The sequence below is a fragment of the Phalacrocorax aristotelis genome, chromosome 3 (genome assembly GCF_949628215.1).
Source record: "Phalacrocorax aristotelis chromosome 3, bGulAri2.1, whole genome shotgun sequence".
Lineage (NCBI taxonomy): Eukaryota > Metazoa > Chordata > Aves > Suliformes > Phalacrocoracidae > Phalacrocorax > Phalacrocorax aristotelis.
The window spans coordinates 41,220,188-41,241,478 of NC_134278.1; the positions used below are offsets into that span (position 1 = coordinate 41,220,188).

The 21,291-nt window shown below is 43.4% G+C and overlaps 1 protein-coding gene across 3 annotated transcripts in view; it reads right to left on the reverse strand.

Moving 5' to 3' along the window:
* Positions 1-8,049, reverse strand: part of UBE2J1 (ubiquitin conjugating enzyme E2 J1) — a 29,329-nt gene extending 21,280 nt beyond the window's left edge. Inside the window, exons 1-2 of one of the 3 annotated variants that reach the window (XM_075087274.1) lie at positions 7,862-7,936; positions 7,087-7,200 (exon numbers count right to left, since the gene is read on the reverse strand). Coding sequence is in view for 1 of the 3 variants with exons in the window: in XM_075087273.1 (XP_074943374.1) it covers positions 7,862-7,892 (31 nt within the window). In the remaining 2 variants the exon portion in view is untranslated. Of the gene's footprint in view, positions 1-486; positions 622-7,086; positions 7,201-7,861 lie in introns of those variants that run through there. The other 2 variants (XM_075087273.1, XM_075087275.1) reach the window with 2 other exon arrangements.
* Positions 8,050-21,291: the final 13,242 nt, after the last annotated feature.

Here is a 21,291-nt window from a genome sequence, read left to right on the forward strand (position 1 = left end):
TTTATATATGCTTACAAGAAGTTTTCAATATTAAGCAACTAGGATAGCTTAAGAAGCACCTGTATATGAAGAAAGGCTGAGAGAGCTGGGGTTGTTGAGCCTGGAGAGGAGAGGGCTCTGGTGACACCTTACTGTGGCCTTTCAATACTTACAAAGGGCTTATAAGAAAGATAGAGACTTTTTACCATGGCCTATAGTGACAGGGCAAGGGGCAATAGTTTTAACCTGAAAGAAGGCAGGTTTAGACTGGACATAAGGAAGAAATTATTTACGATGAGGGTGGTGAGGCACTGGAATAGGTGGCCCAGAGAAGCTGTGGATGCCCCCATCCCTGGTAGTGTTCAAAGCCAGGTTGCTTTGAGCAACCCGGTCTAGTGGAAGGTGTCCCTGCCCATGGCACGGGGGTTGGAACTAGATGATCTTTGAAGGTCCCTCCCAACCCAAACCATTCTGTCGTTCTATTTCCACATTGCTGAAAAACACCACCTGACAGGGTGCAAAGAACAGCCTGGACCGATGACGGTTCATTGTGAGAACATGCAATCCAGCGAAGCAAGCATTAAATCGTTTCTTCTTTAAGCATGGCTGCAGCACTCATGAACACAGTCCCTCCTTTGGCTACTGAAAACCGCAATGGAAGAAACAAATGTAATTCACAAAGTCTGCCTGCAACATGTAAATGACAGTCTTATCCAAGCATCATTAAAAAGTTTTGATGCAAAATATGGTATTTCAACCCACTTAAAATCACACTGAGTCATCTGAGTAAACATTTGGCAATGGCAATTCTGAGAAATTAGAACTGTTTGGGCCCATTCAAAATAAAGAATTGCAAACTGTCAATAAGGTCAAAAAGTATCACTAATTCAGCCAAAAATAAACTCAATTCAAGACATTTAATTTGTCGAAGACAGGTTTCAGAGACAAAATAATCAAGGTATTTTTTCAGCATGGCATGATTGTCAGCATGAAAAATAACCATGCTTTCACAGGTACACTTGGCAACAATTTATCATAATGTTCATTGAAATTAAATACTGAGGAAATTAAGTTTCTGGGCTAGCTCTGGAGAGCAAAGGAGAGCTCCCACCCTGGCAGGAAGCGCAGCAGCTCTCCACTGTGCTGGGGAGGAAAGGAAAGGGTGGGTGCTAAGGGCCAGAGGCTCTGCCTGACAATCTGACTCTTGTATTACGCCAAACTTACCAAATTTTTTCTGAAAAGCAAAACGTGCCTGTTAAAAATTGGATAATCAAATTTAAAGCCACCAGCCTGCTTTAGGATTGAGCAGCAGTGGAATAGCACAACTAATGAGCAAAATTTGTGTAATACATGCATGTAGGATTTGTAGATTTATTTCTGTCAAAAACTGTGTCCTGGTCAAATCCTACTCCATATCTATTAAGCTATCCTGAAATTTCTGTTCAATTCAACTGCTTCCATTGGCTGTATTTGAAGTCACATTCAAGTACTGCTGCTATCACACCCAGCTAGACTAGTCTGTGCCTCATGGCCTGAGAAACCCTCCTGTACACAAAAAATGCAAGTGATCAGTCTTCTGAACTGGAAGTTCAGAAAATCTGATAGAAGTTCCAAGTCCCTCCAAAAACCAAAAAACCCAACACCATTACAAGCTTCCTAAAGATCTGCCACAACTTGTCTACAAAAGGCAATGGTACTCAGGTGCAAGAGCTCAACAGCAGAAACAGATCCGGGCAAGGCAAGTGGTAGAGGTGAGGTGGGTGACACTGTAATGAAACCCAAGTTAGGAAGCACGGGGAGGGTGAGGTCTCAGTTCAGCACGGCTCAGCCCCTAGCACTCTATCACACAAAGAGAGAGCATTTTGTGCACAAAGATGACTGCAGGACCGTCAGAGAAACAGATCCATATTTACGTGATATGCGCTGTGTGTGACAGTATCTTCCTCAAATGGATAGCAACTCTTTCATTCTACCAATTTTCAGTTCTCCTCTTTGAAAAAGAAAGGACATAACAAAGGAACCTGAAACAGCTGGCATAAAGCTAGAGACCTCCTAACCTTTCAAGTTGACTTATCTGATCTGGAAAAAAAGGAATAAAACTGCCTGATAGCTTTTACTGCCTCAGCAAATGCTTTCTACTTTTTCTTTTTTTTTTTAAATGGCTGCTATTGGGGTTTTTTTTCTTTATTTTAAATAAGATTTTAAGATCTACTCAGTAGAAATACATAAAAAGTAGTACTTTTTTCCCATGGCTCTGCTGACCAAGACAGCATAAAGGAGGGATGCAATTTACTTATCAAATCCAGGTTTTCTAAGGAATTAGTAAAACTCTTAGGAAATTTCTCTGGGATGAAGGGTTTATAACTACTCAGCCCACTTAAGCTACTAGTAAAATACAAGTCATCTTTGTTACATGTTTATCTATTAATGATGCTGTAAGTACAATTAGGAAGAATATTGGATGATAATATTAGAAAAGTAAAAAATTGAAAATGCACAATCAATATGAGACAAGCATCAAGGCCCTTCAGTTAGATGATACGTACATCATGGATGACGTTTTGGAAAGGTCTTTTAAAATCCAGCTGGCTTTGGTTTTTCCCCCTCTACTCAATATCTGACCACTGAGCCAAGAGTGCGTGACCCATAGCTGGTGTAACCACCAAGCAACTTCAGAACTCGGAGCACAGTGTCACCTGCTGAACCACCACCACCACCAGTCCCCGCAGCAGCCCAAAGCACCGGGGAACTCATTCACCCAAACTGCCCATTTTCGCATTCAAAAGAAAATCCCCTTTGCTAAAGGTAAGTTTAAATTTCACATAAGGGGAAAAAGAACAGTGAATCGCAGGCAGTCAGTATTTCAACTGCACAAAGACTGTATCATGCAAATGGAAAAAAAGAAGTTGGGATTATGTGTAAAGGACATAGTATTTCTTGTAAGACAACAACACTTGATGAGCTTTGACGTTGTCACTAAAGAATGCGAGAAAACATATTTAAAGCAAAGAGTCATAGGAGGCTGGGGAGTTACGAAATACTTATACTACAGCTCTTTGATATGGAGAATGGTATTTTTTTTAAGTTCTATTGTACACTTGAGAGAATGGTTTATTAAATCTAAACATACAGAGACTCTAACAGGTTCACAATGACCTGCACAGTGTCACTAGGTAACTGCCTGTCACCTGCTCCACTGTGGATGTGATTTTCCTGGACAGCTTAGAACCTGTGAACAACATGTGATCGTTAGTGAATTACAAACATTAAAAGGGGGTAAAAAGGGGCTTGAGACAAAATTACCCCGAAATATAAATTACAATCCTTCTGCAGAATGAGTGTCAGATGGTATGTACTCTAGAAATAAACCCACTTTACCAGACTTCAAGTGAGCTCCACATTACTAATGCTCCTCTCCTCTACTTTCCTTGTGTTGACTCATTTATACCCACCTTTAACTCCTCTGAGTTCACATCTGTCCTTTAAATAGGTTTGAGTTCCTGTATATATTTTTGTATGTCATTTCACAAAACTGCTACTATATTTTCATAAAAATTTGTATAGCAGTTTATAGTCACGTAATTTTGAATCAAGACCACATTTAAAACTTCATTAGGACTGAGATACCTGATCCTTCTTCACAAAAAAGAAGAGAGACAATACAAAAACAACCTCCAGAGCAAACCACAAACAAAAAACCACCACAACCCAAAAAATCAAAACCCACATATCCTGGTCATATCCATCCAAAATAAAATCCCTGGAAGACATGAAAATTCCAGTTGGGCAAGCCCTTAAACCACTGATGAGGAGAACATACTACATATTCTGTTTCTTTAAAGCTCTTTTCCAAAGCACTCCCTACTGTGTCTGTCAATGATGGGACAGTGGACTAAACAAGTCTTTGCTCTGACAACTCCGCAACAGAAGCATGTAAAACAGGCATACTTGAATAAGAGTTGAGACTCCAGTCTCAGGTGAACAGCATCACCATTTTAAAGTCACCTCTACCAAAATCTACTATAGTTTCAACATTATTCTAAACATCATAATCTGCGGAACACTATTTCTCCTTATTACAGAAATTACACTTCCCTGTCTAAATAAAGGCAAATGGAGACAATGAAGTGACTCATCATGTACTGTTCCTGTGATGTTCTCCGCTAGTCAAGTTCCCATTTTATGCTGATCTCGTGTAACAAGACAAAACAATTGTTCTTTCAAAACTGAAATGTGCAATTGCAGAACTCTAACGACTGTCTTGGCAGCCACAAGTTCCAAAAATGGCTTTTATTTTAAAATTCAGTTTGATGGTTGCTTCGACTTCTGCTACAATAACAAACGGAAATACCATTTGCCAAGAGGCAGGCCAGCTGCTTTACATCTTCAGGGTCTCAGATACATAATTATGAACAGCTCGTAAGTTCATCATTCTTCGAGTATGTCTATGCTAATACCCGCTCAGAAGACTAGTAACATCCTACATGAAAGACAGAGACTGTCACTACAAAAACGGTGACTGTAAGATTTGGCGTCTGATCATGCAGCAGGCTACGGGTCACAGCTCGGGGGGGGGGGGGAGTAACGAGATTATTCCAAGTAGCTGTCTTATAAATTTCAGAAAATAGGGATATTCCTGAAGCATGAAGAGGATGAAGTCAGCTGAGCTTTAATATTGATGGGAAAGGTTTATCAGCCATATGGTAGCAGGCTGATATAGATTGACTAATCCATTTTGAAATCCTAAGACAGAAAATAGCTTGCCCTTTTACAAGTGCCAAAAATAGACATAAAAATATGAAGCAACAGCTTAAAAGGGTTTGCCTTATTGAGGCAATATAAAGAAGCTTGGAGTGTGGAGTGTGAAATTTCTTCCCTTGCAGAATTAATGGTCTTTTGGGGAAGAAATAAAAAAATCCAAGCAAACAAACAAAAACCTGACAGGAGTTCACACCAGCACACAGAAGTGACAGGCAGCAGCTTAGCACACCACCCTCACCAAGGCCAGACCTGCAGCAGCTATGACGTGTACCTATGGTAAACCAAAAGCTGCCAGAGCACCAGCTGCACTGCCTCTCATCAACAAAGACACAACATGCAGGGGAACGATTTGTTTCAAACTGTGGAGAGTTACTGTCTTTTAGACATGTTGGGATGAACTAACATGAGCTGGAGAAACTGGGATAAGAAAGAAGAGGAATATACTGACTAGCAGCAATTAGCTGCCTGACAAAGCTGTGTAGCAATATCGCTCTTTACATGGTCTATATGAAAGCACACAAAAGAGAAAGGCATTAGAGAGCCTAACTGTTCCTCATTCATCGATCTGGTCTAACCCACCTACTCACAGAAAACAGGTCCATGTAGCCGTGTATAACCACAGAAGAACTTCAGCTCCTGTCATAGCTCTACAGCACAATTTGGCTCAAAAGGAAGATCAATAAAAGCACAAGTTTATTTTAACAAACTTCTATTTAAGATGCGTTTTCCTCTAAGATACTTTGGATAAGCCTACTATAATCATTAGAATAACTTGTACTAAAACTGTAAGTAGTATTTGCTCTCTTTAAAACTACTGAGCATACGGAAGTCACCATCTGCAACTGGGGTTTGCTGAAGTCCAAAAGCAGATTTCAACATGAGAAGCCTCTCGTGCAGGTACAAAATTATTTTTTTCTTCACTCTGTCTCAAGATAGCACATTCCAAATCCCTAAAGCCAACTAGGACCTAAAAGTTAGCAGCTGGGTTCTTCCACTATTCAAGTCAGAACAATAACAGGCATGAAGGCATGAGGACAGCTACTCATTCAAAAGCCTTGGAGGGCTCAGTTACCAGAATAATCTCTTCAGTCCACAGATGACACAACCATTTCAAACAGGAAACATGGTGGATTTGTTTTTTATGTATTTCAGTGCATTTACATTAATTAAAACCACCTTACTATTAGAGCACTCTACATTTCCATCGTAAGCCTTCAGCTGAACGGCAAGCATAAGATACCATCATTAAACTGCACATGTAACCATAACAAGATAGAAATTCATAAAACATACAACAAAATATTAAATAATTGCATATGTTTATCTACCTGGTTAGTAAGAAAAGCACCAAACTAAATGCAATGGCTATACATAACTACAATAAACTTGGTTTAATAAACAACCACTGATAAAGAAACAATATTTCTTTTAAATCTTTTTTCTTATTTATCTAATACATTTTGTCCATCTTTTTAAATGAAAGATTTCACACGTCCTAAGTGACTACTGAAAAGTAGTGATTTCAATCATTTGCAGATATTCAGCATCCATATGGAAAGAAATAAACGTGCTCTCTAGCATGTTAATGTTATATTAATTTCAGGAAGCAATATCAACCCATTGTATGAATCTTTGCCAAGTAAGGTTCATTTTGCTACAGAATCACACGGGTGCTGAAAATCAATTCCAGTAAAGATAATTCTCTTGAAAACAAGAAGGCCTAGTAACAACAGAGGGGAAGAACATTTCTAAATTAAACCACAAATATTTGCCCTCTCCACCCAGATCCCATGAGCACACCATACAGCACACCACCACTAATTCCAATGATGTGGCTAACCATAACTATTGACGGTGTTTTTGTGGCCTTGCACATTCAAATACGCAATGTACCCAACACATCTCCCTAAAAAAGAAGTCTTCCTCGTATTTTAAACTATTACAAGTACATCATCTGCTTTGTGATCCTTCTTATCTTTCAGATATGCAACTTGGTGTGAGGGACATAATTTAGCAATAGATAGGTCATCCACATGAGGCTTGTTTTGTAAATAAACCTGCCATTTATGTTTGTAATGTACAAGTCATCATAATGTTAAGCTTCTTCCCCCCTCCCATGCTGATAATAGGACAGTACAACTTAAGAATAAAGCCACTATTTATCATAATAATATGATGCTAGTAATACCTACTTCCCAAAACCAGATTAGGGGAAAGCAGGGGCAGGAGAGCGACTGACACACAAACCCAGCTAGCCCTTATGAGCTGTGCAGCTGCCAGGAGTCGAAGCCCAGCACACCTGGCGAGAGGCGGCTGCTGCAGCACAGCCCCGCGGGGGGACCCCACCTGTCCTCAGTTTCCCTTTGGAGGAAGTGAAACCTGCCCTTCCAGCGCTGTTCCTCAAGACATCTCCCACATCTCTTGAGGCATCCCTCTCACTTCAAGGATTCAAAATAAAGTCTAGGAGTTACAAGGCATGAATTTTAACATGGAATCTCAAGAACAAACACACACGTGTGTAAATACAGCACATACAGTAACACTTCTGTAAAACAGGCCACACAGAATGAGCTATGGATGGCAGCCTGTCCTTTCACACACACCTGCTTGGAAAGGAGGTGCTACCCAGGGGAACGGGGCTCAGCCACCCTACAAAAAGTTCAAAGGTACGCTTCCAAGGACTAGCAAAAAAGCGTGGGCGCACGGACACACCAAATAGCCAACGTGTTTTGAGCCACATTACAGCTCAGAGGGAGTTTTCAAGGCCACCAGCTCCGCCCGAGCACCGCAACCTCCCCGGCGCCCACCCGCCCCCGCGGGCACTGCAGCCGCCCAACCGGGGCTCCCGTCCCTCCTCCCCACCGCGGCCTCGGCCCGGCCGCTGCACCTGTCCCGCCGCGCCTGGGAGGCGGTTGCCGGCCCCGCCACCGCCGGCCACTGCACCACCGGCCCCCCGGCCCTCCGCGAATCGCGGCCGCCCCCAAAGGCGGCGGCCTGGGCAGCCGGCAAGGCACGGCCTCGCCACCCCCGGCCCGGCTCCGCATCCCCCGCCCGGCCGCGGCCTGCAAGCGAAGTCGGTGGTCGCCTCCCTGCGCCCGGCCGGGCCCGCCGCGCCGCCTACCCGGGCTCTTGAGGTTGTACCGGGCCTCCATGGCAGCGGGCACCTCTCGCTCGCTTCCTCCCTCCGCGGCGGCTCAGACAGCGGGCCGGGGGCGGAGGAGAAGGAAGGCTGGGCCGGGCCGGGCCCAGCCCGCCGCGCCTCGGGAAACTCCCCTGACGTGGCAGCGGCGGCCCCTCCGTGACCGCGGAGGGAGGCACCTGCCGCCCCGTCCCCGCCCCGCGGCAGGGCCCGCCCAGGCCAGGCGCCGAGCAGGCCGCGCAGGCGGGCCCTGGTGGCCGGGAGATGTTCGTATGGTTGTATTCCACGAAGCACGAATTAACATTCACAGGCTGCCCACCCTTCTCGGTGCGGCGCGGCAGAAGCCGTTTCCAGCAGCCGTGGACAACCCTCGGGCCCCGGAGCAGAACGACGGCTCCAGGCGCAGCTGGGACAGGGCACGATGCCGCCATCGCCAGGCCGCGGTTCTGCTGTGGTAGCTGCGATTGTGAAAATAGCCCCCGCGCCGTCTCGTCTCTGCCTTGAACGGCGGAGGTCATGGGGCAAGGTGCCTCAAGGCCTCGGCTCGAGTAGAGCGGTTTGGAAATGGGGGGAATTAGGGCCTCACAGACCCACCAATGCTCCACCCAAAAGACTTAACTGTACTGTAGGACTTTATAATATCTTGTTTGTTGGTTTCTGGGATCATGGAACACTGAAAAGATGTCATACACCAAGGACTACTAGTTTAGGCAAGAATTATCCCAAACGACTTGATGGGCAGATCCCTTTGTCTGTCCCACAGTGCCAGAGGAATCTACAACTTCATTTCTCCGCCACCTGGTTACAGCCACAGTACGCTTGGGATAGCACTTTTCACAGTTTATAGCTACAGAAATAAATAAAGTGGTTATATTCTCAGCAGTCTCAGTTTCCCTTTAATTCACTATAAGCTGTAAATAAGAAACATGACTGAACTTTTCCGGTTTCTAACTCATGAATTGTCCTTAATTTTGGCTATATTACTTATATATTCTTCCTAAGCATCTTTATAGAACTATTTTTTTCATGTTTTGATGTCTTTGTTCTCCTTTCTTCTTTGATGGAACAGCAATAGAAAACCATTGTAAACAAAAACAGTTGACTAGGTATATTTTTCTTACCTCCTCATATTTTCAGAATTGCAAAACAAGGTGTTATTCTTCCCTTTCCTGTTCTGTTGCATAGTGATGTTTTGGTAACAGCGATGAATAAGTAAAGCAACTTCACTCCACCTTAACAAGTAGCTGAATTTTCCAAAGAGTGATCTTCCTTTTACAGGACAAACCTCTACAAATAACATACAGAGTGAATAATGTTCACAGCACAAGGGAAGGGATGGTGCCGACAGACCTTGTACTTCTCTCTTATACCAAAAGCACCCCAGGCTATAGGTTACAGACAAAGATTCTTGATCACATCTCAGCATTTCTGGTTAGTATTGGCTGATCTGATTGCTCTAGATGTCAGCTGCAGGTACTGGGTGTCATGTTTACAAACTATTTTGCTCATTCATAGCAGGTGAGTCCCATCTTTCCTTGTTTACCAGAGCCACCTTTCTGTGCAGTGGGAGAAGGGCTCTGGGACCACCTGTGACTAAATCTTGCCCTTCCCCACAGTAGGAGAGCAGCATTTGCCTTTGGAAATCGACTTCCACATGAAAAGTTCTGGGATCTACTTTGACAAAAGGTAATTCAAACATGATATTATAATGTGAATAATGTCATGAATCAAGAAGTGATAGCTATGGCAAACTAGTTAAGAGTAATGTGGAGTTCAGCTTTCTCTTCTGGGCTCTGGCCTTTGACCCTGGCAGCACTAGCAATGCCATTTTATATAGTTCAAGGAGGAAACACCTGCAGTTAACATGAAACTTGGGCTTTTAGGTAAAAAAAAAAAAGAAATACACAGTCACTGTAACTACATGACAGCTGAAGACTATTGAAAATAGGCTGAACAGACTTAAATTGTAAGTAACAGAAATTCACTGATAGGTTGTATACATCTTCCCCATTTAAGTAAGCTACATCATGACCCAGCTGGGTGCTGGGGTAATTGCCACGTGAAATTGTGCACAGCTACCAGTACAAGACTGCTTTAATTTTCAGGCGTATTATTAAAGGTCAGAGCTGCAGGAGATGAATGTTGCCAGGTGAAACTGCTGATTCCTGTGAAGTAGTCAGCGTAAGGGTAGAAATCTGGGGCTTAATTCTCAGCCCCACAAGTCAGCAGCTGCTTGTGGCAGATGACAAGCAGGCACTGCAGAGCTCTTGTGTAGTCAGTGTTGCCGGTCTGGAGTGGCAGCTTCCCTTCTCTTCCTGCTTCTGGGCAAAAATACACTTCCAATTTGTGTTTTCATCTGTCTTTTGTTTAGATTTCTGCACGGAGAAGCCATTTTGTGCTAGAAGTTGCATTTTTTAAAAACCAAATGCCAAACATAGTAGCAAAATTGCAGTCAAATCCTACGTGCTGGCAGCACTTCATGTAGCTTGTGTATCCTGTCATATGATCTAGCTTGGTGAAAAAATAAACATGCTCAGCTGAAGCATATAGAAACTGAAAGTTTGCCTGAATGGTGCTGCAACAAAGATTTCGTTATTTAATACCATGCTAAATCCTTGCAGAAAGCCTTTGTACAACTTCAAGTTGGTTACAGGACAGCAAGAATAATTGGTTTTGACAATTCAAAATATTAAAAACTGTCTGGCTTTATTAAATGTTTTACTTTTAAATAAGGCTTTGGTTTGACCCAAAAAAAACCTTAATAATTTCTAGGTTTTGGGTTTTTTAAAAATTTCTAGTTTCCAATAAGTTGGTTTTGCACGTTTCTATATACTTTTCTGCAGTTGTGGTATACTGATTTTTTTTTTCTTTTGGATGAAAACAGAGATTCTAGTACAGCTACCTAGCTTCAGAGCAAAGAAGCATATAGGCCCCTCTGTTGCAAAAAATATTACAAAATTATTGACAATCATAAGGTCTGATAAAATGCATAAATCTTAAATTGCAGCCATTTCTACTGTGACAGAAAGGCCAAATCAGAGTAAACAGATGGGCAGAATTCCCCTGGACAATTGCAGACTATGGATATACATTTCTGGGTTGATTTACTACTGCACAGCTAACAGAGAAAACCAGGAGTTTTTACAGCAGAGTTCATCTTACCTGGCATACATGTTAGCTGTAGATCCAGCAAATCATGCTTTAGAAGTTCATAGATTTCTCCATTAGCTGCAAAGGGGGATTAGGCTAAGATATCTATGTTGTAGACAGTTTGTAGGTAGGTATTTTCATATGTGTGTACAGCTCTATGTATCTGATACAAACATATTGTGCATTTCTCCTTAGTTTAAAAGAATGACAAACATTTCAGTCAATAGAGCCTCTTAACAGTTAAGACTCTTGTTGAACTGTCGCTGAAGGGCCAAGAGGGGAGCTCAGCAGGTAGGAATGGGAATCGCAGAGTTCAGCATGCAGAGTTGGGAGGATGGACGCCAAGAGGCCTCCAGCAGGAGCCACCGAGGAGGGAGTTACTCCCAAAACCTCTCCTTTCTCTTGGAGGCAGGACACCTCTGTGACACAGGGGTTCAGTTTTTGCACTTAGGTCTGATTCATCAGTCTATATTCTTTCAGATCCCAGGGAATTAAGCTAGGTAATGTGATACTGAACTATCATTTATTTCTCTGTGCAGGTCATATAATTGTGTGAGGTAAGGTACATTTCAACGGTGTGTACTATATGTTGTTATTACCTAAAGTCAGTTCAGAGTGGGTTTTGTATGCTTTGCAGGCTGTCTCATGAACTCAGCTACAAATCATTTCCTCTAGAGAAGGTTTGAGATCATAAAAGCTTATGAAAATACAATAGTTCTTTGTACAAAGCATTCACACCCTGCTTTCACCAATTCAGAAAATGTAGAGTGGTTTTCTTCCTGTATAATGCTACCCTTTCAATACAGATAGTTGGCTGCATAATTAAATTCTAATGGAATTAAGGAATCTAATATTAATATGCCTATATTATCAGTGGGAACAGATATGACTCACTTGGAAGAGAAAGCATAATTGTGCTCATTGGTGACTAATACAGTCTCTGCTTTTAAAATCCTTTATGTGAATTCAGACCTAGTAAATCTGGATTCAACAAGCGCACCTCCTCCTCACCGATAAAAACAAGCACAGCATTGTGTAACCAATGCTCTGTAGCAATCGCACAGATGTATAGTGCTTCTCAAGAAAGCAATTACTGTCTTTTCTTCAAGCTCAGTTCTAAAGAAACCATCTCACAAAACGGGCGGCTTTGCCAGCTGACTGTTAATTAGCATTATTTCAGAAATGGAAGAAAGCGAACGAGGCAAGAAGTTACCAGGTTGCTGTAACTGCCCAGGCAAGCGAGTGCCTGATCTGGATCATCAGTGCAGAGTTTGTGGAACATCTTGCAGTAGTCCACACTATGTGAAGTCAAAATAAAGGTATTTTCACCTTTTTTTTTTTCTCCCTGAAGAATGGGAAGAGTCACGCCAGACACTTGACTCACACCCCTCTGGCATCATCTTTGCAATAGTTCAGATGGTTTCCTGGTTCAGAAGGAACGTGCAAAGGCGCAAGTCAAAGCTGAAGACACTGTCCAAGTGACAGCTGTTCATGACTCTGGACTTCTGTGATGTAGTTACTCTATATTTAGCAACTACACATAATGGCAGAAATTTTCTCTGGTGCATATTCTTTGCCATGCAAATTGCAGAGAGTTAGATAGTTGGAGAGTAGTCATGAACTACTCCAATTAAAAATAATTTTGCTCCTGTGCTACTGTTTAGGGAGCAAATGCCAGGCGTAGCCTTTGATTCATGCAGCCAGTTTTTCATGATCCTCCTTCTTCGGCGCTTCAGGCCCCAGACTTTCTTTCTGTCACTTTTTCCTTACGTGAGTTGCTCCCCCTGCCCCTTCACTTCAACTTACTCCCGTGACATTCCTTCTGGGAAGGGAGCATCTGTCTTCACAATGACATGGCAGCCAGAAGGAAAGGAGTCAGGATTATGTCTGTTGGACTGCCATCAAGCAGTCTTTCCACCCCATCCATTCAAAAAACGTTATTCACGACTCTGATGTGAACTTGCGTGTACCTGCTTGTGTACAGCTGCTTGCATACAGCTCCTACTGACTCAGCAATGGAAATAAAGGATTTATGAGCAAGCTTTTAATTTAAAGCTCCTAAAAAGTGTTTTACAACCAGTGTAAGGATGATTAAAGCTCACTGTGTCATTAACCGAGATATATTGAGTTATCAATTGTCTCTGGAAGCCCCCCATAGATACCTGGGACACCCAGGGGTTTCTCAGATGGTTAGTGGAAATCTAGGGCTTGATTCAATTGTATACAGATAAGCATCCGATGCCATATGAGGTATCCTAAGGTATGCCAGACATCCATATGGAGCAGAAAGGTATAATATGGGATACTGGTACCTTATCGAATGAAGCAGTAGCTGAAGGCCAGGTGGAGTGCCTAAAGCACCTTCAATGACACAAGGGACCCATGTGGGCAACTGGACTAAACCCCTAATCACAACAGTCAAGAGAGCCCAGAGGGTGGCTCTGCTGACTGAACATGTCTATACCCTGGCAAACTACATTGCTTTCTGGCCTCCAGCCAACCATATCAACGCGATCTCCACTGCCTGCCAGCAAGTCACCTCCCTCAGCAGTTTCACCTGCTTGGGCTCCACAGCCCAGCTGTGGTAGGGCCCAGCCCCATCGCCTCAGTTCAGCATGCGCAGGGGGTCGCTGCATCTTGAGCAGGGGCTGCACAGCAGAGCCAGGCAAGAAAAGGAAGAACCAGAGATGGAAGTAGGGTTGTTGAGATGAGGTCCAGAAGAAAACACTGATGTGAAAAGGTATAAAATGGTGGAAGGGAAAGCGAAGAGTTAGAAAGTGGCAGTTGGAAACACTGGCCAGTGAAGACTGGTGTCTTGCAGGGGGAGGTGAGCATGTTAATGCTTAGTCTAGTTCATAGCCACCTATATTAATCACTAAATTATTACTTTACACTTCTGAATTGTGTGTTATCTGTTTGCAGGGTTTTTTTGCAGGTAGTGGAAGGTTGCTAGCAAAGTGACTCAACAGGTGCAGACTGGCAGGGGATGCAGGCTGCAGAGGAACCATGTTATTCCAAAAGAGGAATAATAAAAGCTGAAAACAATTGTACAGTCTGGTGCTGTTGTAACTATTCAAATCAGAGGTTTATAACTTGGATTTTATGTGGCCTATTAATGGTAGCAATATAAAGAGGGGAGAGAAGAAGGGAATGAACTTATAGAATCATAGAATCATTAAGGTTGGAAAAGACCTCTAGGATCATCAAGCTGAACTGTCACCCCAACACTACCATTTCTCCTAAACCATGCCCTGAAGTGCCATTTCATATATACATGATTTATGAACACAAATTACTGAAAATCAAAGTGAGTTTTATTCCCACAGGAAGTAAATTTCTCTCATATATAGAATGATAGAATTATTAAGGTTGGAAAAGACCTCTTGGATCATCTAGTCCATCCATCAACCCAACACCACCCACCATGTCTCCTAAATTATGCCCTGAACTGACACGCCTACATATTTTTTGAACAGCTCCAGGGATGGTGACTCCACCACCTCTCTGGGCAGCCTGTTCCAATGCCTGACCACTCTTTCAGTGAAGAAATTTTTCCTAATATCCAATCTAAACCTCCCCTGACACAACTTGAGGCCATTTCCTATTGTCCTATTGCTTGTTGCTTGGGAGAAGAGACCAACACACACCTCACTACAACCTCCCTTCAGGTAGTTGTAGAGAGTGAGAAGGTCTCCCCTCAGCCTCCTCTTCTCCAGGCTAAACAACCCCAGTTCCCGCAGCTGTTCCTCAGAAGACTTGTGCTCTAGACCCTTCACCATCTTCATTGCCCTTCTTTGGACACACTCCAGCAACTCAGTGTCCTTCTTGTAAAGGACTTCTCCCATCCTGAGAAACTTTAAAGGATGCACTCAGTTCATGGGAGCAGGAAATCTTCATGGGAGAGGTTGCAGTGAGAAAAGCAGGAAAGGCATTTATAGTCTGTCAAGAGAACACTAAATTTAAAGCCAGTGCTCAAGTTTCTGTGTAACAGGCTGTATGAAGAATTGCAGAACTTGGAATGATGACTGCTGTTTTATAGTTAGAAAATGTGGAATTGAAATATGAAATGAAATTGCTGAAGGAACAGGACTGGAAACAATGCTGAGCAAGGGGAACAGGACTGGTGGGAGTGAGCTGATTTGTTTGCCTCTGCTGTGGAGCTCTCATTCAGCACTTAGGACACAAGACCAGACAGCATGATGAACAGCATACTGGCAGTCAAAAGAAGTTTGGACAGCTGTGAAGGGAGCATTAAAAGAGAAGCGATTTGTGGATCAGACCATGTGGCTCGCCAGAGGATGATTCAGACTTTGAAAAGGGCACTGCAGAAAAGCAAAGTATGGTTCCACCTCTCACTGCAGGGTTTAGTCAAAGATGTTGGCCCCTGGGACCTTTTGATTTGGCCCTACTGGAATTCCCTGAAGGCACACCCGTTCTCTCTCTATACTGCTTTGCAAAAAGTTGAAACAGATTACATTTCCCACAGCTCAGATGGCTCTGGCTGTTATCAAAGTAGTCCCCAAAACTGATGTGGATGTGCATGAACAATGGGAAAATTCAATCAATAGTTGATTTAACTTCAGAACAAGTAGGAAATGTGTGACAGGTGTCAGGTCCCTTGAATGATACCACTGCAAAGTGGATGGTGATGCTTCTAGAAACCCCAGGAGCGCTGGTTAAAGATTTTAACCTGATCGCTATGACATCCACCACTCCATCTGACCAGGCAGTTTTACCAGCAGCATTAGAGGAACCCCAGCTGCAGAAGAGAACTAGCAGCGCTGGGTGTGAGGGACTTAAAGCATTACTGGCTCCCAAATTGTTGGATGGTTGTTTTATCTGGAATAACAGAAAGCTGACAAAGGACTAGAGCAGTATTTATCAAGGAAGCATGCACTAGGTATGAGACTTGGGTTTTGAGTGGGAAGGAGCAAGGAGGCAGCCTAAATAGAAGGACCAAAAACATAAACTTGCAGAGATGAATGTATTGGTACTGGCTGAGTGGACACATGCCTGACATATAAACACCTACATGAAGATGTGATTTCATCTGGGTCAGAAACTCAGTGCTGATGAGAAAGTGAATTAGGACTATAGCGTTCCCTGACGCCAACACTCTCAAGTAATTGGCACGCTCACCACAACTTATACCTCTTTTCACTGACAAGCTGAGGTTCTCTTGGATATAGTCTGTTTGCTCTCCCTGCGCTGAGCAGAGGCTCCAAAACATTGCTGTTCTCTTGCTTTAGAAATCCGTTTCCAATGTGAACATGTTCATGCCTGGTTTATACTTATATTTGTACCCACACTACCTTTTAGTTCTGCAGAGTCCAGAATGGCTTTTAGTTGACACTGAGTGGAGATTAAAACCTATAATAAAGGGTAAATCCTGCTGCAATAGCAAAGACAGCTCTGATACTGTCCTGTAAGTCACTTCTGGGCCACTACTACCTGGGCCTTTGAGGACCATATGGTGCAACTGAGCTTGCCCAGACCACCTCACCATGGTTCAGCATACATGCATGCGTCTTGTTGCGATAAGCCCATCGTCTTATCTTGGCCTGCATTTTGTGAAAGAAGGCAGCTTGGAATACACTATGAAATGTTGTGGCCTACACACTAAGACACACTGTATTTTTTTTTTGTGTCTCGCCTTTGCACTCATCTATGAGGTGTTTAATCCCAACCCTTCTGAGTTTAGGCCGTGTTTAGTTGTTGGTATGTTTTGGGGGTTATTTTGTTTATTTGTTGGTTTGTTTTTTTTAAATGACATCAGTGGTTTTTTTTCCTCTACCTTCTGTTACTCACCAATTCTGAAATAAATCCTTCCTTCTCAAAGCAGCTCCTGGTATTATTACGGAAGATATTCAGTAGAGTATCTCCTTTGACTAGTCTCCTGAAAATCTGTTTCCTTATAAAAAACATGTTAGTTTAGTCCAAGAGACATTGTGACAGACTGCTGCATTAGATAATGTTTTTTTCCCTGGACATATTTATCTGTATGAATCTTTTCTTTTAAAATATGTCCTAAAGAGGATTAAGAAATGTTTTAAAATCTGACTGTCAGCATGAACTGTAACTTGAACATGAACATGTATTTTATGCTGTACATACATACCAAGATTAAATAAATATGTTGTATCTTTTTCACAGAATCACAGAATGGTAGGAGCTGGAAGGGATGTCTGGAGATCATCTTGTCCAACGCCCCTGCTTTAGCAGGTTCCTCTAGAGCAGGGGGCACAGGACCACATCCAGATGGGTTTTTAATGCCTCCAGGGAAAGAGACTTCACAACCTCCCTGGGCAGCCTGTGCCACTGCTGTGCCACCCTCACAGGAAAGAAGTTTTTTCTCATGTTGTGGTGGAACCTCCTATGTTCCAACTTGTGCCCATTGCCCCTTGTCCTGTCATTGGGCACTAATGAAAAGAGCCTACTTCCATTGTGCTGACATCCACCCTGTAGATATTTATAGGTATTTATGAAATCCCCCTTCAGTCTTGTCTTCTCCAGGCTAAACAAACCCAAGTCTCTCAGCCTTTCCTCATATGGGAGGTGCTCCAGTCCCCTGTTCATCTTCGTAGCTCTCAGCTGGACTTGCTCAAGGAGTTCCACATCCTTCTTAAACTGGGGGCCCCAAAACTGGACACAGTGCTCCAAATGTGGTCTCACTAGGGCGGAGTAGAGGGGGAGGATAACCTCTCTCAACCTGCTGGCCACACTCCTTTTAATGCAGCCCAGGATACTGTTGGCCTTCTTGGCCACAAGGGCACATTGTTGGCTCATGGTCAGCTTGTTGTCCAGCAGCACTCCCAGGTCCTTCTCAGCAGAGCCGCTTTCCAGTAGTTCAGCCCCCAGCCTGTACCAGTGCATGGGATTGATCCTTCCCAGGTGTAGGACCAGGTGCACTTGGTCTTGTTGAATTTCATGAGGTTCCCCTTGGCCCAGCTCTCCAGCCTGTCCAGGTCTCATTGGATGGCAGCACAGCCTTCCGGCGTATCAGGCACTCCTCCCAGCTTGGTATCATCTGTGAACTTGCTGAGGTTACACTCTATCCATTTGTCCAGGTCATTGATGAATACGTTGAACAGGACTGGACCCAGCACAGACCCCTGGGGAATACCACTAGTGACAGGCCTTCATCCAGACTCTGTCCTGTTGATGATGACCCTCTGAGCTCCCTTGTTGAGCCAGTTATCAATCCATCTCACTGTCCACTCATCCAACCCACACTTCCTTGGCTTGTCTGTGAGGAGGCTATGCGAGACAGTGTCGAATTGTCAAATGCCTTACTGAGGTCGAGATAGACAACATCCACTGATCTCCCTTCATCGACCCAGCCAGTCACACCACCGTAGAAGGCTATGAGGTTGGTCAAGCATGATGTCCCCTTGGGGAATCCATGTTGACTATTTCTGATAACCTTCTTGTCCTGTACATGCCTGGAGATGACCTCCAGGATGAACTGCTCGATCACCTTTCCGGGGATGGAGGTGAGGCTGACTGGCCTAGTTTCCCAGATCCTCCTTGCCTTTTTTGAAGATGGGAGTGACATTTGCTTTCCTCCAGTCCTCGGGCACCTTTCCTGTCCTCCACGACCTTCCAAAGATGATGGAGAGTGGCTCAGCAAGAACATTCGCCAGCTCCCTCAGCGCTCACGGGTGCATCCCATTGGGGCCCATGGATTTGCGAGGATCCAGTTTGCATAGGTGATCTCTGACGCAGTCTTTCTCAACTGATGGTAAGTCTTCCTTTGTCCCAATTTGTCCTCTCTCCTCTGGGGGCTGAGATGCCTGAGGGCCAGCCTTAGCAGTAAAGACCGAGGCAAAGAAGGCATTCAGCAACTCTGCCTTCTCTTCATCCTGGGTTGCCAGGGCCCTTCCTCGTTCAGCAGTGGGCCCACTGTATCCCCAGTCTTCCTTTTACTGCTGATGTATTTAAAGAAGCCCTTCTAGTTATCTGTGACATGCACCGCCAGATTTAATTCCAAGTGGGCCTTGGCCTTCCTTGTTGCATCTCTGCAAATCCTGACAACATTCCTATATTCCTCCCAAGTGGCCAGTCCCTTTTTCCACACACTGTGAACCTCCTTCTTCCGTTTGAGTTTCTCTGGAAGCTCTTTGGTCATCCATACAGGTCTCCTGGCTCCTCTGCCTGACTTCTTGCTCCTGGGGATGCACCAATCTTGAGCTCAGAGAAAATGGTCCTTGAATACTGTCCAGCTCTCTTGGATCCCCGTGCCTTCCAGGGCCCTAGCCCATGGGATTCCTCCTAGCAGGTCTTTGAAGAGGCCAAAGTTGGCGCTCTTGAAGTCCAAGGTTGTAACCCAACTCATAGCCCTGCTTCTACCTCACAGTATCCTAAACTCAACCATCTCACGGTCACTGATGCCAAGGCTACCCCCAACTCTCACATCCTCAACCAGCCCTTCCTTGTTTGTTAAGATAAGGTCAAGCAGCACATCTCACCTCGTTGGCTCCTCCACCACTTGCATCAAAAAGTTGTCCTCGATGCTCTGCAGGAACCTTCTGGATCATGCATGGCTCGCCTTGTTGCTTTTCCAACAAATATCAGGGTGGTTGAAGTCCCCCATGAGGACCAGGGCTTACGATTGCAAGGCTACTTCCAGCTGTTTGTAGAAGGCTTCATCAGCTTCCTCTTCTTGATCAGGTGGCCTGTAGCAAACACCCACAACAGTGTCACCCATATTTGGCTGTCCCCTAATGTGTGGGCTGTCCCACAAGCTCTCAACCCGTTCTCCTTCCACTCCAAGGCAAAGCTCGATACATTCCAGTTTTTAAGGATGTTAGTAGCATGTAATGGATTTTATACAATTTAGATGTTTTTATACTCAGTATTTTTTCAGTAGCTTCTTCCTCAAGACTTAGCCTGTAGCTCATAATGCTCAAAAGCCAAAGAGAATAGGCTGGCAGGAGACTGGGTATCGGACCGGTTTACAACAAAACATGTATACAGAGATAGCAAAATGAGAAAGGTAATGCAGAAGATATCAGGGAGAAAACAAAAGAAACAGTCTGTTGATGTCTTTTTCAAATGTAGCCGTTTGAAGATATGTATGAGATAATGTGCAAATATTAATACAGTGGGAAATCAAGTGGGATGTCAACCATGTGCCACCATATCAGAGGAGCCCGAAAGAATTTCCCAACCTAGCTTATTTCTCATTTTCCACACAGCTGAAATGGGTGAAGGTGATGTGTTTGTCCTCAATTAAGTAAATTAATATGTAGCTATCGATAAATATTTAGAATCTGAATGAGAATTTTTGGTGTTAACACTCCAATTTCCCCATTGAACAGGACACAGATGAAGCTGCAGCAACAAAAATCATGATGTAATAATGTCATGTACATCATTCAGTACAAAAATGGAAAAACCTCAAAGTTCAATTTAAGAAAAAATATTCTGCAGTGACTATTGCATATGACAGGGACAGTAAATATGTCATTAAAGCAAATTGTTGCTACTGTATATCATGACCTGTTTAGGGTTATTTTCTTTAATTCTTCATCTGATGATGCATATAAAAATGGAGGGAGTTTCTTTAAAATGTCTTTTAAAAATTGCTGCAGTGCTTTCACAGAATGACCCCCCTTAGTACAAAACTTTATCACAGGAGTGCAATTTCACATGCAAGAAAACCCAGATTTTTTGTTTTAATGAGAGAAAAAGTTACATCACAAAACATGAGATCTCCAATAATCCATTTGAATTATGCTTTATCAGAGTAGTTTGCTCCTGTCAATTAGACTTCCATGCTAATGCACAGCACGTCTGTAATCACAGAATTTTAGAAAGACATCCCAGCTCTGTAACATTTTAAATAGCCGTGTTCTAGTGCATGCTCAAGGATGCAATTTAACTCTTCAAAGAATCCATTAAGTACTGTGGGCTGCTGCCTACTGAATTGCAGAGATTTCCTCAACTACAACACGTTGTTGGAACCAATGTTTTCTAGTTATTCAGCTCCTGACTTTAAAGTGTCTACGGGATACTAAATTGGTTTGGGTTTATTCTAAAGCAGTGTTTTAAAGAGATGTGGCTAGTTCAGTAATGGTCCCTACTACATCTAGGCAACTCTGATGATATATGAAAATGGAGACTCACAGTTCAGGTATTTTGGAAATACTGCACTAGTCAGGAAGCGATTACTTCTTGCACAATTTCTAATCTTAAAAAAGGTATCTCAACAGTGCCTTGTCAGAATTGCCTCTCTAGCACATGGAGTATTTAATCCCTTT